Source organism: Convolutriloba macropyga, chromosome 9 (assembly GCF_964194025.1).
Source record: "Convolutriloba macropyga chromosome 9, txConMacr16.3, whole genome shotgun sequence".
NCBI lineage: Eukaryota > Metazoa > Xenacoelomorpha > Acoela > Convolutidae > Convolutriloba > Convolutriloba macropyga.
In genome coordinates, this window is record NC_134476.1 from 36,352,479 (window position 1) to 36,368,935 (window position 16,457).

General features: G+C 34.8%; 1 protein-coding gene across 1 annotated transcript in view; it reads left to right on the forward strand.

The window, feature by feature from the left end:
* The window catches only part of LOC142346203 (uncharacterized), a 139,137-nt gene that overhangs the window by 99,250 nt on the left and 23,430 nt on the right, over positions 1-16,457 (forward strand). The window contains exons 17-18 of the mRNA XM_075398714.1: positions 1,883-2,046; positions 6,590-6,902. Coding sequence (XP_075254829.1) covers positions 1,883-2,046; positions 6,590-6,902 — 477 coding nt within the window. The remainder of the gene's footprint in view (positions 1-1,882; positions 2,047-6,589; positions 6,903-16,457) is intronic.

The window sequence follows — 16,457 nt, forward strand, 5'->3', positions numbered from 1 at the left end:
AGATCGTGTGAGCGTTGTAATCAGGCATTGTGTTATGTAATTCATTTAGTAGTTCGGTTGTGTAACGACTTTTTACACTCAAACAACTATTTTTAACTGATCTGACTATCAAGTCAAAAGTGTAGATGAGCTCGGAACATCATGTGCGAACGCACATTAACGAGCATTCTTGCTGTTGATTATCATTCAAGTCTACAATTTACCATTCTTGTAACACGCGACAGGTAACAAAAAAGTTAATTTTCAGCAATCTTTTGTGGTCGCTTTTTCGAGCCCTGTTTTATCATATGCATGGTGATAGTTTATGAACGTGTTAAGACTCGGGCCCTTTCATTTATACTGCATTCCTTAAAGTTCAACAATAAATCTTTAGAGTTCCGTTGTTTTCAGATATTGCAGTTTTGAAGAAAATATTTGACAAATGAAAACGATAGCTGGGCATGGTTTTTTAACAGTGTTTGTGTGTCATGTTTTTTTAGATTTACAATTCCTGGTGGGCAATATAGTCCTAAACAATTTTTGCGATAAAATTACTTTAGGATAGAATCTATGCTGACCAAAACAATGAGGAATTTTTTCAAAAGAAATCATTTTTTTAAATCTTTGAAATTGAAACTTATGTTAAATTTTGTAGTTAGTTTTTTGGTACTTAAATTTTTGTCAATTTTAAAACTATACAAATATTTAATAATCAAACATTCCATAAAATTTAGCAAGTTTATAGCTAGAGTGGAGTCGGAACCTTTTGTTCGAACAAACATTACCTATAATCTTAGTTTGCTTTTTTCCTCAAAAAGGTTGTTTTGAATATGCTGTTTCAAACGACTATATAATTGATTCATTATGACTCGTTAGTCAATTTGCTTCAAGAAACTCTTGAGGTCTAAAAATTTTACCCTATTTTTAAGCAAATCATATTATTTGACGATATTTTTTTGTTCGAAATCATGTTAATGAACACTTTTTTGCTTGGGATCTTATTGATTTGTTCAATAATATGTCTCCGACGTTTTTATCCATGGACTCAAATTTTGTAAAACATTTCATTGTGACATTTGCACAATAAAAATTCTTTAGTCAGGACAATTATACACGACAAAAGTATTTTTTACAATTGTGTTTATGATGTAAGATCTGATAAAATTTGTGATATTTTATAAAATCTTATTAATTCCCATAGTCATAAACAACTCTATTGGTAAATTTGCTGAACGATAAAATGTAATGTGAACAAAACAGTGAAGATTTTTTTTCGACAAAAATTAATTTATTAATGGGACTTATTACAAAATATAGCAAGATCTTGTAAAGTAAGATAATGCTAATAAAGCTCATAAAGGAAAACCGAAAAAATGCCCACAAAGTTTGTGAAAAAAATGTTGAAATATCACCGTACACATGCTATCGTTTGCCGCATTTAACAGTTCCGCGAAGACAACGATCAAAAACTCAAATACACAAACTGATTTACAGTCATTGTTTCTCGAAAGAGTCAATTCAATTCTACATCAATTCGAGAGTTCGCGTATCTAATGGTTCGAAAACATTCAGTTGGAGAACCACTTGAACCTTTGTTTTCATCTTCGGTAGCTGATCGACACCCCTATAATTCTATAATTTAGAGCTTGTCAATTCACTAAAAGACCGTGCTGGACCAATTTTAGTTCTTAAAAGACCGTGCTCGACCGATTCTTAGTCTGAAACGACCGTGCTCGACAGATATTGCTTATAAAATGAATTGCGCTCAAATTTCTGAGCTGCCCTCTACATAGTTTTACTCAAAGTAAAGTAGTACAGCTGTAGATCAACCATAATGGTGTCCTCGGTTCAAAAAAATTGTTTTTTGCTTTAATTCCAAGCTTTAAGAATCTCTCTGCTGTAGATGGATCTCAAACTGGCGATCGCAAAAAACTTCATTGTAATGTCGACGAAAGCACAAAAGATGTGATTGAAAGAGGGGATCAGGAAGCAGTCAATGATGCTCTTGCTTCCTCAGCTGCCAGAGATGCTCTTGGGCACACAGAGTCTTTTCGAAATAGGATTGAGGTAAGGAATTAATCTTAATATGAAAGGATTGAGGTAAGGAATTAATCTTAATAAGAAAAGAATTAATCTTAATTTCATAATGTATTATATCTGGATATTTTTTGTCACACATTTTAAGAAGACTTGCGTCGTTATTCAGTAGTTTAGGGTTATAGAGACAATAATTTTACTCAAAAATATAATAATTAATTGGTAGGAAATTTATATAAAAGTAATTAGTTACTGAAACTAAATGGTTGCAAAAATATTAACTATCAATTTGCAAATTATTTAGCTGCAAAGATAATGGTAATCTTACAAAAAACATTTACGGTTTCATATGGGGCCCACAAAGTTTCATATTAACAGCCGCGAAGGCTATTATTGGGCTCATCGTGGTTTTTTAAGACTGGAAGAAGAGTTGTGGTCATCTTCTGCTTTTTTAAAATCGGTTAAGTGTCACTGAAACGAGATGGAAAAGAAAAGCCGCACGTGAAAACAATTGTTTCCGCCAATCTGTTGAATATAAGTTAAAACAAGGCGAATCGTGATAATGTGCACAGCACATTATGTTCCGACCCCCCCCCCCCCACCACTTCGAACGCCCTCCACGCATACATGATTGTGTGTGTGTGTGTGTGTGTTTGGGTATGTGCGTGTTTTTGTGTATGTATGTTTTTTTTTGGGGGGGGGGGATGATATTTAGTACTTTGGGGACACCGACTTTTTTCCCAACAATATAACTTCTGTTGACTTCTATAGATTGAGATGAGCAAAAAATTCTTTGTCGCTGCAATTTTTGACTTGGCGCGAAATCATCAGCAGCAAAACAACTCTGCCAAAAATCACAACTTTTTTGATGATTTGAACGCACGTTTGATTTCTGCAAACACAATACAATTTACTCCCATTTTAATTATCACCATCAGAATGAGGTCAAAGCTATTATTGCAACCATCAGTTTTGGAACCAATCTATCCCCCCCAGCAAAGTGGGTATGTAACTTTGGGTCTTTCCCAATATAGCCCCCACCAGCTTAGTTGTCAGATAACCTATAGCCCCCATCATGGTAATTATACCATAATGGGGGCTAAAATTTCATGGGGGGTCTATAATGGGAACGACCCGTAACTTTTACGCCACCCCACGCCTACATGCTAATGTTTTGCACAGTAATACTCTGCATCACAACACATGAATTGTAAAACGTAGTAATAAGAAACAAGGTACGGAGGGCGGGGGAAATAGATCCCATAATTCTCCCCCCATATCTAAAAGATAGACCGACACATTTTTTTATAAATTTTTAGTTGAAACAGGCTCAATAATGGGGTCTTACCCATTATAACCCCCCCCCCCCAGTTTAGTGGTTATATAACTTATAACCCCCAGTCATGGTAAATATACCATAATGGGGAGCTATAATTGCAGGGGGTTATAATGTGAAAGACCATTTATTGAATAGGTTTCAACTACATATGAACTAAAGTTGTGCAGATCTATATTTCGGTCTTTCCCATTATATCCCCCATGAAATTTTAGCCCCCATTATTGTATAATTACTATGACTGGGGGGGGCTATAGGTTATCTGACCACTAAGTTGAGGTGGGGGGGTCCTATAATTGGAAGACCCCTGTTTTTTAGACAAGGGGAAAAAATTATGGGATCTGTTCTGCTCCGCCGCCCCCTATCTTTTTTTCATTACTACCATTTACAATTCAAGAGTCCTGATGCAGCGTATCACTGTGCAAAACAACAGCACGTAGGCGTGGGGCGGCGTAAAAATAGATACCCACTTTGGTGGGGGATAGACTAGATCCAAATCTGCTAGTTCTTGAAATTTAAATTTAGAAAGGTTTTGTCAATCTGATTTGGTGTTTTCGAACTTTATTGTTCAAAAACCCCAAATCAGGGTGACATAACTTTTTTAAATTTAACTTTCTAAAGCCTTTTAATAATTTTTTAATAACCTTAACTGGCAAAAACCAAAAATTTTGTTTTTGCCTTTTCCAGACAGAAATTAGAAATTTTTGAATCTATTCTGTTTCGAAGGTTTTACGAAATTGGTATCATTCTACCCTAGGCGCAGTGAATATTTTTACACGGTAATTTGCTATCCAAAAACCGAAAATCTAAAACCAACATCAGAAATACACTTTGACACCACGAAAATGTCAATATGATAACTAAAAAAATATATTACCTGATCAGGGATTTTTCAAAAAAAACTTATATAATCTATTTCAAAGGGCTTTTCAATGATATGACACATGCTTTTATCGGAAAAGTGAAAAAAAACTGTAAAAGTGAACAAAAACGCCAGAATGATCACAAAATTTTGGAGCTCGATAACTCCCTGTAAAAAATGAATTTCGAAAAAATCTTTTTAATTCTATAATCTACGCTGGACGGGCTTTTTAATGATACCACTCATAAGTTTCTACGATGAATATATCGATCGGCGAAAATTCACTGAACAAAAAAAAACCCATTTGAGTATATAGTTCCTCCCCCCCATATGATGGGGTCGGAACAATAAATGGAACAATAGAGTGTTTTTTTATAAGCTATTCTGAGAGAGAAAAAGAAAAGAGAGAGAGAGAGAGAGAGAGAGAGAGAGAAGGGGAGAGAGAAAAAAAGGGGAGAGAGAGAGAGAAGGGGAGAGAGAAAAAAAGGGGAAAGAGAGAGAGAGAGAGAGAGCAAGAAGAGTAAACGTGACAAAATTTTCTAGTCTAGACAGTTCTTCACGTGTGGCATTTTTCAAACCTTTTTTAACTCAAATTTTAACTCGAATTTTAACTTTGCCGGCTGAAAAATTTATTTGCAAAAATATTAACAAGTAATTGTAAGTTTGAGCATACATGACTTAAATCACTGAATAAATTGATTTATGCACTCGCTACTGAATTCTAAATTGAGAAAGCGAAAATGTAAGCTCTAAATGAAATTGAATATTGACCGTCCAAGCGGCATCGAGACATTGTGTTTGAACTTTGATTTGAAAATGATTGTAGTTTAAAATCAAAATCTTTTATTGTGAATCTTGAGAGAGAAAAATAGAGAGAAAAAAGAAAAGGAAGAGAGAGAGAGAAAGAGAGAAAAAAAAGAGAAAGAGAGAGAGAGAGAGAGAGAGAGAGAGAGAGAGAGAGTAAACGTCACAATGCAAGAAAAGTAAACGTGGCAACATTTTCTTTTGGAGCCTAGACTTTTGTTCACGTGTGGCATTTTCCTCCGTGGCATTTTTTAAACTCAAATTTTAACTCTAATTTTAACTCGAACTTTGCCGGCTGAATGGTTATTTGCATGAATATTTACAATTAATTGTACGTTTTTGAACAACTGCTAACAAATTGTGAGGAATTTTAGACTTTTAAATGCAATTTGAGTCTTTTTTGCCATTTTATTGTAATTGCGAGATTTTTGTGTTCTTTTGCGATTTTTGCATTTTTCTTCATGTTTCATGTGGCTGAGTAATGGGCAACCAGAAACGGTTTTGTAAGGGATATTGAAAATAATTGTTGCAACACTACTCGACTTGTAAATAATTAGCAACAGATTTTGAATCTTTCTTCGTTTCGTTTTCCCTTTTCATCGGAATTCCTTATATTCATTGTTCTTAATTTCGTCGATTTTTTTGGGTTCATTGATTTCAGATAAATGATATCCCACTGTGTAACTATTCGACTTAGAGAGATTTTTAATGAGATCAAGCCAGATTTAACAGAATACTTATAATACTGTGCATTTTTGTTTCATTTTTACCGGTTTTTTTCATTTGATTAGTTTAATAAAGCAAAAATATTTGACGAAAAGCAGATTCGAATCGGTTCCGGAGCCTTTCGAATATAATTTTTCAATCTTTCAATCTGAACTCTTCCTTGTTTCTTACGACCATTTGATCACGGGCCAAGAAGTCAAAGTGCGACCTATTTCGTGACTCTTAGCCAGATGCAGCCGAACTTGCGTGCATGCCGTCATTTGTTAATGCATACTGTATAGGTTTTTAGGTTCGTAGTTTGATTACATCACTGAATAAATTGATTTATGCACTCGTTTCTGAATTCTAAATTGAGAATGCAAAAATGTAAATTCTATCATTAAGACATTGTATTTGAAATTTGATTTGAAAACGATTGTAGTTTAAAATCAAGATCTTCTATTCTTAATCGCAGATTTTGACTTCAGTCTTGGTGATTGTATAAGCTAGAGGGCCTCAATAGTCTATGCAGCTGTTGCCCAGCAATCTGTCGGTTATGTTTATGACACTGCAATTATTACTAAGAATCATGTAACTTACAACTGCAGTCGACCGAGGGTGTGCGGATTTTAATTTTTGGTCGAGACAAAATGTTTTTCATGACCAATTTGGGTTGACCTGGTCATACTGGGACGGTTATCGTCTATGAGAATCTTCAAAACTCTTGCATGATTATCCATCATCTTAAGATCTGCCTGGTTTTTCACGTCGACCGGAAGGTCAAAGTATGAAAAGTGTTTCACAGCTTTTTGTTACGAATTTTTGTAGGGTTTCAATGAAGTTTTGTATAAACTTGTTCGTTTAAGATAGACCAAAGTTTGAGTGATGCAGTGCGGACCAAACCTCAGAGTGGGAATAAACCAAGTAGTATAGACAACTCCACCAACAACATAACAACCTCACAATTGTCACACCACAACTCACCGATAGAGGAACAGCCACATATTTTGTCTCAAGTGCCAGAGAATTCCAGTTGGACCACAATGTCCAGACAGTCAGAAGGCCCAAACAAACAACAACAACATCAGCATCAAGAACAACAGCAACAGTTGAATGAGTGTAATGGAACCACAGCCCATCAACGACAACTTCATCGAATCGAGTCCGAAAACGAAACAGGTAGGTGCTGCACCCGTGTAGGATTTTCCCACACAAAAATGTGAGACAAGCAGGGGTTAACGGTTGATATCTATCAGAATCCCCCGTTCTTACATCTCATTGGGTGTTAATGGAGCGAAAACCAAGTAAGACTGTGGGTGGTGTAGTATTGCTAATTGGATAATTGCCGCCGCAATTACCGATACTACAGAGAGTATAATTATTTAACCGTCGACTTTGTGAACACTTTAGACTTAGTCTAAACTGACGGAATATTAAGAGAGAGCTATGCTGCGTAAATTGCGTTGAGTGAATGAATACATTATTCATAGCCAAATACTGCTGTGTATTATTTAATACACTATGGAGCAGGCCATACCGGCTGATTCACTGCCGCTATTAATACGCGTACTAAGTGAAGGATACTGAAGCTATCCAGGCCGTTCTTCAGCAGCAAGCCTGAAACGAATATATGACTAAAGACGAGTAATAGTCGGCTCCACGAATGACCTAGGAATTGATTCGGAGCTAGTCATAAGTCTTGTGATTTTTAGTCGTGTTGACTCAGTTATAAACACGCACGAGCTTAGAGCTTGCTGCTGAAGGAAATCAGACCAAACTCAACCAGCGCAAACGTAAGACGCTTGATTTTCAACCAAAAAATCTCTCTCTCTCTCTCTCTCTCTTCCTCTCACTGCTCTTAGAGCGAAATATCTACTCCTCAGCTAAGAGGGAAATATCAGCAGCGATTGTAAGTCTGCCAATTTTATAGCAAAAATAGAGTTAGAGTAATGTTCACATCCAGCAGTAGGATGGATTCAATTTATTGATTAAGATTAGATACCCCACCATATTTTCAAGTAAGATTTACCCCCAAATTGTGCTCTATCCTTTCTGTCTATTCACTAATTAATCTTTGTATCTAATCAATTTTATTTTCTAGCAAATAACACATAGATTTGGAAATTAGCAAAGAACATTGTGAGCATATAGTGAGACTTGTTCTAGCACGTAATTAAGGTCGCTACAATAGTATAGGTTTAGCTCTAGTGTGGTAATTAAGAACAAGCGAATAAAATTCCTAACACATCAGAGTTAAAAACTGGTGCGACGAGGAATAAAGAACGTCGGTTGCTCACACATTTAGGGACCTGGTGGACTTTTTGTGGCTAGTTTTCCAAACCAAAAACCCAGAGGTCACACAGGTTTTATGGTAGGGCCACATACCGCGCTATCCCAGTACCTGTGTGAGATGTTCTAAGATTCTGAGCGTCTCAATTACGACCTAATAAAAGAGACGGGTTCTCCCCACAAAAGAACAGTCCACTGATTTAGTAACTTTGAGCACCGGTTCTTTGCTTCTCAGACCCAAATTTTGACAATGTAGGTTGGTTTTTTAAGCGCACACGTGAGTACATAACTGTGTATCATAAATAGACGTATTTGTATCCCCCCCCGCACAAAATTAAACAAGACCGGTCACATTAATGTTACTTTTAGACTAAATAATTGTGTTCAATTTAACCAAATCTTTAATACTGTTAGCATAACGAACTGTACTATCCCCCCTAGTCCTATATACGAAATCATACATCCATATTCATTAATCTAGCTCTCATCTATTGTCCGTAACTTAACCTTAGCGTGTCTTATACATCTTAACTTTTGATTTATCATCTAAATTGTCGAACTTATCATCCTCCAAACCCATAGTATTGCAAAAACAAATTGACCCACATGCAAATAAGCCTAGTTTAACGTTGTTTTGCTTCATTATACATGCATAGTGTACCTTTTAATGTATCTAGAAGTTAATAAATCACTCTGATAGCTACAAATAACGTTGTATTGTTAACCAAACACCCCAGCAATCACTATAACGCCTCGATTTAAACCCTCAATTTCTAAAATTTCGTAGTTTTGAGTTAAACAAAGTTGGTTTTATGAAATTTTAAGCCCGATTTTTCCTATTTTTTGACTAAATTAACAGGAATTAGTGAGAATTCACCCACAAATCAGCCAATTAAACACAATTTTTCACTAGAATTGTCCAGAATAGAGTATAAACTTTCGAATTTTATCAGATTTTTGAAGAATTTAGCCTCGTTTGGTGTAGAAATTTTGTGTTTTTTGCCTAAATTCACCCCAGTTTTGAGAAAATAATTGAATTTTGGTGCAAAATTCAACTAACTTAAACCAAAATAAGCCCAAATTGTTCCCTAAAATTACCAATTTAAGCTCATAAAGCCATAAAATTCACAGATTTAGACCAAAATTTTTTAATTTCTACCTAAAAATTGACCAAATTTAGGACCAAAGGATCCAAAGTTCCTAAATTTGCCCATTTTTGACCAAACTATTTCAGTTTTTATATAAAATTCATGCAAAATTATCGGCTTTAATTCAAAATTTGCCTAAAATTAACCAATAATTAACTATATTCAGTAAATTTTAACTACAATTTTTGCTTTTAAACACAAAATCGAAATAATTACAACCCGAAACTATTAGATTTGACCCAAATTATTGACATATAAGCCAAAAATTGTCAAAAAATTGTCAAATTTAGTCAAAATTTTCCCGATTTTGCCCTGTTTCATTAAGAAAACACTCGCTTTTGGTAAAAGATTGTCAAAGTTTGCAAAATTTTTTCAAAAATTCGCCTATATTGATCTGGTAATTCATCAAAATTGACCCAAATTTGTCACTTTTTGCCCAAAATTGACCCAAAATTCACCCAGGTAATCCAAAAATTGCCCGGAACTTGTGAAAAATTACGCAAATTTAAACACAAAAAGTGAAAAATATCTCATTTTGGATACAAATTAGCGGTACAAATCCCAAAATTGGTCTCAAAATTCCAAATAATTTCCTGAAATTCGCCAATAATCCTGAAGTATGAGTAAATATTCGAACACAGAGACAAGAAAATAGCTATTGACCCCTGTTTTAAGTTAATATACTAATAGAAACATAGCGTTTTGTCCAAAACTACCCACCAAAACGGCAAACTTAAAGGAATAACACGATCTTTTCGTGCAACCTTTCTAAGTAAACGTTCCCTTTACTGGTATTTTGTGATATTTAAGTTTCTCCTTCGTTTTTCTGAGCCATATATTCGATTGTACTTGTTGGGTTACGTATAATTTTGCATACAAATTCACTTCAACAAATTTAAATTTCAAGTTTTTGCAAAAAGTTTATGGAATACCTAATAGGAGACAAACAAATAAGTATTAAGGATAACTCAGCAGACTGTCGAGTGCTCAAATACGTCACCGACGTTGAACAATCATACGTGACAATAGTCTATCGTATCAAAAGAACAAAAACTGTCGTACAAGTAACCATATTTAAAACTGAAAATACCTCCTTAGATTATTTGTTCAACAAACTTAATAAACGTGGCTCAATCATCGATTTACAATGTATGTACGCTCAACCACAAGCTTCCAATAAATGAGTGAAAGCAGCCAAAATCTGAAACTAATTCCCTTGCCAGATAATAAGCTCTATAAGTTTGAAAACATTTGCATGTTTTCACCCACATTGCCCAACTTTATTAAAGAAATAATCCAAAAAGAAAGAGTTTATTGTTTTCTAATAAGAAAGTCTGATAGCGATAATCAAATCATTTCCTATCGAGTCAGAGTATTTAGGCCAATACTAACAACAGCCTTCTCTGAAAGCAATCAAAAACCAAAATTTAGTCGCGCAGGAAAATTTTTCTGGATAGAATATCGGCTAACCGAAGATGGTTGCTATCAACGAATGAACAAATGCCTATAATTAGTTAATATCAAATATTTTTGTATAAAACAAAGTGAAAAACAAAACAAAAACTTTTTTTATTGTCTTATAAACTAGCTTACGGATATTAGTACAAAGCACCTAAATGTAACCATTTTGTACGACGATAAAGTTGCAAAAGTTAAAAAGTACACATCAAATAACGATAAACAATCTCTGATTATTTATTATAAGTTTGTTAACGATCCGCGCCTACACGGTTTTATAACATATGCAAGTTCTAATCCTGATTTTTACAAAACTTTGAAAGCTTTGCACACGCCCAATAGTTATTTTGAACTCTAGTTCACTAAAACTTTACCTAATTTTGTAACTGATACTGTCTAAAATTACACCTTTTTTAGAGCAAAAGTTGAATTCAATGAGTGTTGACGCTAACTTCTTGAATATTATTTTCAAACTTGGTTATAATACAGGCAAAGTTACTAGTTATAAATTAGATAAGAAGAAGCAATATATGTACATTTTCATTAATTTTGATAACATTCCAGGACTAGCTTGTTACATAACACATGCGGAAAACAACCCAAAGTTTAACCAAATTTTAGACGCACTTCGAACCCCAAATAGTGTTTTTGAGATAGGACCATTTGTTTAAGCAAATTGTCTGAATATTTTCTAAATTCTATAAAAAAATTGTTTGACCTTTTCATGGCTTCAAATTCTTTTGATTAGACTTTTATATTGCTTCTTTCGTTTATAGTATCTTTTTCATATAAAAACTTAGTAATAATTCAACAAAAACCCTAAAACAAAAATGGCTAACATCGTAGCATACCCAGACATTTCTCTGGAAAAATTTACAGGCTTAGACCCAAGTGAGGACGTAGCAGATTTTCTAAGTCTAATAGAGAGAAAAATAGAGTTTTCATTAGGAATTAGACCAGGACAAGGAGATGCACAAAATGCATATTTCGCACGTAGGAAAGCATTATTTGGCTCAGTCTTAAGAGGACCAGCAGCCCAATGGTTCGATTCTTTGCCCGCAGCGGAACCATGGGATGATGTTAGGACAGGTTTCCTAAATAGATTCACAGACGAGAAAGACAAGTATAGAAAACGAATTGAGGTAGAAAACATTCGTAGACAACCAGATGAATTAATCAAAAGTTACGTACACAGACTAACAAAAGCAGTGGAAAAGGGATGGCCAGACCCATTCACAGATGCTCAAAGGCAAACTAAGTGTATGGAATTTTTTGTAAGAGGACTAACTCCTCCAGCACTTAAACAAAAAGCGCATCAATATTTGATAGAAACACCTAAAGCAACATGGGAACAACTTAGAAATCAAGTTAGCACTAAAGACTTAAGTTTTGCAGTAAGTAGTGATTTCACAGGCACAGCATCTAGCAGCATAGACAACAAAATGGAGATAGATGGTATAAAAGACCAGCTCCAAGAATTAGCAAGTTTAATGAAGAACAACGGAATTAGCGCAGCCTACAACCCAAACGAGCCTAGAAATAAACAAAATCACACACGATTTTGTAAATTTTGCAGAAAGTCAGGTCACACAATAGCATATTGCTATGCAAACAGAGACTTTAAAGAACAAAACAGACAGCAACCACAGCAAAGAGATAAGTTCAGAGATAACTATCAAAGCTAAAGAGGACGTCGTCCAAGAGAAGATAGTTATGATAGAAATCAGAACAGATACAAACAAGACACTAGACCACGTAACAGTTACTACAACCAAGACAACCGCAGACAATACTCTCCTCATCCTAGATCTGAGAACAATAACTTCAGAAATCGCTCACAAAGCTTTGAGAATCGAGATCGACGCTATAATAGCAGAACCAACGATCGTAGACCCCAGGACTATAGAAACTATTCCAGGAAACGACAATATGATCGAAACGGTTCCCGAACAAGGTATCGTGAGTCAAGCAGTCCAAGACAGGATTATAGAAGAAGTAACAGTTCTAATCAGAATTCTAGAGATAACAGTAGAGACCGTAACTCAAACAGAGTTCAATTCAGAGAAAATAAAGTTAATGGATTCTTTGTGGACAATCAACAAGATGAAATTAATTTAAACTAGACGAGTCTCCGTACAAAAATAAAAAGACAAACATTTTTATTAACTTGTACATTCACGCCGTCGGAGACAGTAATAAACATAACGGTTTCGAATCGCAGTTTCTAGTTGACACAGTAGCAACGTGTTCCTTAATAAACTTTGATTTTCTACAAGAACTTAAGCCACTGATTGATGTTAAACTAATTGAGTCAAAACAGAAAACAATTGCAGTCAACGGTGAACGATTAAATTTGTTAGGCTACATTCATGTCCCCATTTCATTTGACATTGAAGGCAAATATTACACAGATCTCAAAACATGGGTTTCAGAGAAAAACGGTTGCGAATTAAACATCCTAGGAATGGACTTTTTAAATTTTGCAACAAAATCAATTGAGTTCACAACTCCAAAAATGAACTTACAAATTTATCCAAACGTCTCAATCACGCTCTCAAAATATCAAACAAAAAATTATCCTTTTGTAAGACACTTTGAAAAAGTTGTACTTAACAGACCTTTCGAACTAGCACCGAAATCTAGCAGAGTACTAACAATAACACCATCAAACCAATTTTTCAAACAAGGAACATCATTTATAATTGACAATCGGCTCCAGGACAAAGGTATCTACACATACAACGTCTATTGTGTACGAAAAGAAAAAGAGTTACCAATAATGCTTAATAACCCTGGTGATCGTAAAGTAACAATAGATAAGGGTTCAATAGGATACACTTTGGAAGAAGTTTGTCAAAAAACACAAAAGTACACATTGATTGATAACGTCGCGTTCTTAGATGTCTTAACAGAAACTGAAACAGATTTCAATCACATCTTTCATGTGACTGAAAAAGTTGAAAACCCAATTCAGACTTTAGAAAATCCGAAATTAGACAAAACAGATATTAGACAAAAGTTGAAAAAAGCTCAGAAAAAGGTTCAAGAAAAAGAATTTGCAGACCACCATGAATTAGAAACAGATTTTAGTCAAGATCTAAAAGACTTAAAACCAAAAGCAACAATAGAAGGTGAAATTCGACCACAACAAATACCACCAGAAAAACTGGAAATGTTTATTAAATCAGACCGTGAGTTTCTCAAAAAATTTGACTTCAGTCAATCTGACATTAATGATGCACAATTACTAGATCTCATGAAACTTCTTGCCAGAGACAAGGATGTCTACTCTCAGCACAAGTATGACGTTGGCAAAATAAAGCAAAAATTTCACGTAAAACTTCTACCAAATTCAACCTTGTCTAAGCAAAGACCATCACGAGTGCCATTGCACCATCAGGAAAAACTTGAAATTTTGCTAGATCAGCTTTGTAAAACAGGAATAATTCGAGAAATGGGAGACGACACTGAAATGGGATCGTCATTTATTAATCCGGTTATCATCCTTCCAAAGGGAAACATAGTGAAACTAGTAATAGACGCTAGATATCTAAATTCAATAACAGACCTAAGTAAGTATTCATGGCCTCTAGAGCCCATAGGTTCTTTATTGACTAGACTAAACGGAAACTACTTCACTACAAGTGATTTATGTTCTGCATATAATCAAGTCCCTCTAACGGAGGAAACACAACAATTGACGAGTTTTGTAATCGGTTCAAAACAATACACGTTTCAACGTGGTTTTTACGGACTTTGCGGACTACCAAACTTTTTCAGTAGGATAATGACAATCCACTTTGCACCTTTAATAAAATCTAGACAAGCCGTAACTTATATTGATGACACAATCATGCAAGCTCAGACAGCTGAAGAGATGTACTCAATAATAAAAAAGTACCACCTCTTGCTACGCAAAGCAGGACTGAAAGCTCAGCCTGAGAAAACGAAATTCTTTTTGCGCAAAGTACAATTCTTAGGACATGTAGTAGGAAAAGACGGAATTCAACCAGTAAAAAAAGGGTTGAAGATCTGAAAGCCTTAAAGACACCTGAGAATAAGCGAGATGTAATGCGAGTCCTAGGTGGTTTAGGATTTTACAGCATGTAAATGAAAAATCTTCTTGTAGACAGTAAGCCATTTTACAATCTCATAAAAACTGAAACCACATTTCAATGGACAGATGAACACGAAAAGGTGTTCAGAGAAATTAAGGATCGTATAAGTGAAGATACAGTTTTAGCAATTCCTGACACCAGATACCCCTTCCATGTTCATGTAGATGCATCATCAATTGGTGTTGGTTCAATTTTAGTCCAAGAATTTCCTACCGGAAAACGGATAGTTTCATTTAATTCTCGAATTTACACAAAAGATGAGCAAAAAATGAGTACATCAGCCAGAGAACTTTGTGGTGTAATTTCTGCTCTACAAATATATGAGCATTACATAATAGGTTCCCCACATCCAGTGTATCTCTACACAGACCACAAGCCCCTACTGTATCTTTGGGGACGTAGAGGAAAATTATCTCATTGATTTTTCCGCTATCAACTTGTCATTTCACAATTCCAAAACTTGAAAATAATCTGGACAGAAGGCAAAAACTTAGCCTTTCTAGACATTCGTAGTAGAAACGTCTCGTTAAAAGACTTAGACAAGTATCAACTGAAGCACAAAAAAATCCCGAAAGACATTAAATTTTATGACGAGTCAGGCAACGAAGAAAAATACTTTGTGTTGCATGACAATGAAAAAGGACAGAAAAACGATTGCTACCCCATTCCAAAGCAAACTTTTCAAGGTGTTCAAAAATTGAATTTTGAAAATGAAAAATTTTTTCAGACAAACTATAAACCCAGTGATCGAATTTGTTCAACTTCGGATATATCAGAATCCTTCTTGAAAGGAAATGCAATAAATCACTATCGTGGAAAATTCCCACTAAAAGAGCCAATCCTAAGCGCACAAGACGACAGTGAAAACTACTACTCTGATTTGTCTTTAGAATTTGGTGATATATTAGAAAAAGAAAAAGAGCAATTTGAAAAAATTTCTACAACAGAAGACGACCCTTTGCTAAATTCTGTTGAATTGTCAGATTTAGAAATAGATGACATGAGTCTTGAGCAAGAGATTGAAGCAAGCAAGCAAACTTTGATAGAATAGCAAGTGTTCGACTAGCAAAACCAATTTGTGAAAATAACGAAATTTCAGATGGAAAAGAACTCATTGAGAAATTATGTAGTTTTGCTAAAGATATTGACTTGAACATAACAGCAATAAGCCAGGAACAATTCAAAGACCCAGTTATTCAGACTGTAAGACAACTTTTTGAATCAGGAAACAAAGATGAGAAAAATGTAAAATTCCGACAATCAAAAGCCATGAAAACGTACTTGAATAATTTCGAAAATCTTTGCCTAATTGGAAACATTTTATGTATTAAACAACCAACTGAAGATCCAAATATTCAAAACATCAAAATATAAGCACCATTATCTCTCTTCTTAAAAAATTTTGAATTAGCTCACCAAGATTCGCTTTCTGGACACTTTGGAAAAGATAAAACATTGTCAAGCATAAAACGCTTTTTCTATTGGCCAGGTTTATATAAATGGGTTTCTCACTTAATAGCGAATTGTTTAGACTGTCAAAAAAATAAACAAAAACGCAAAGACTTAAACGAAGCACCACTTGAAAAATGGACAGAAACTGTACCTTTCCCCTTGCACGCGGTACATATAGATCACAAAGGTCCAATAAATCCACCATCGAACGGAAATAAACATTGCTTAGTAGTAATTGATTCCTTTTCTCGTTACATCCAAGTTTACCC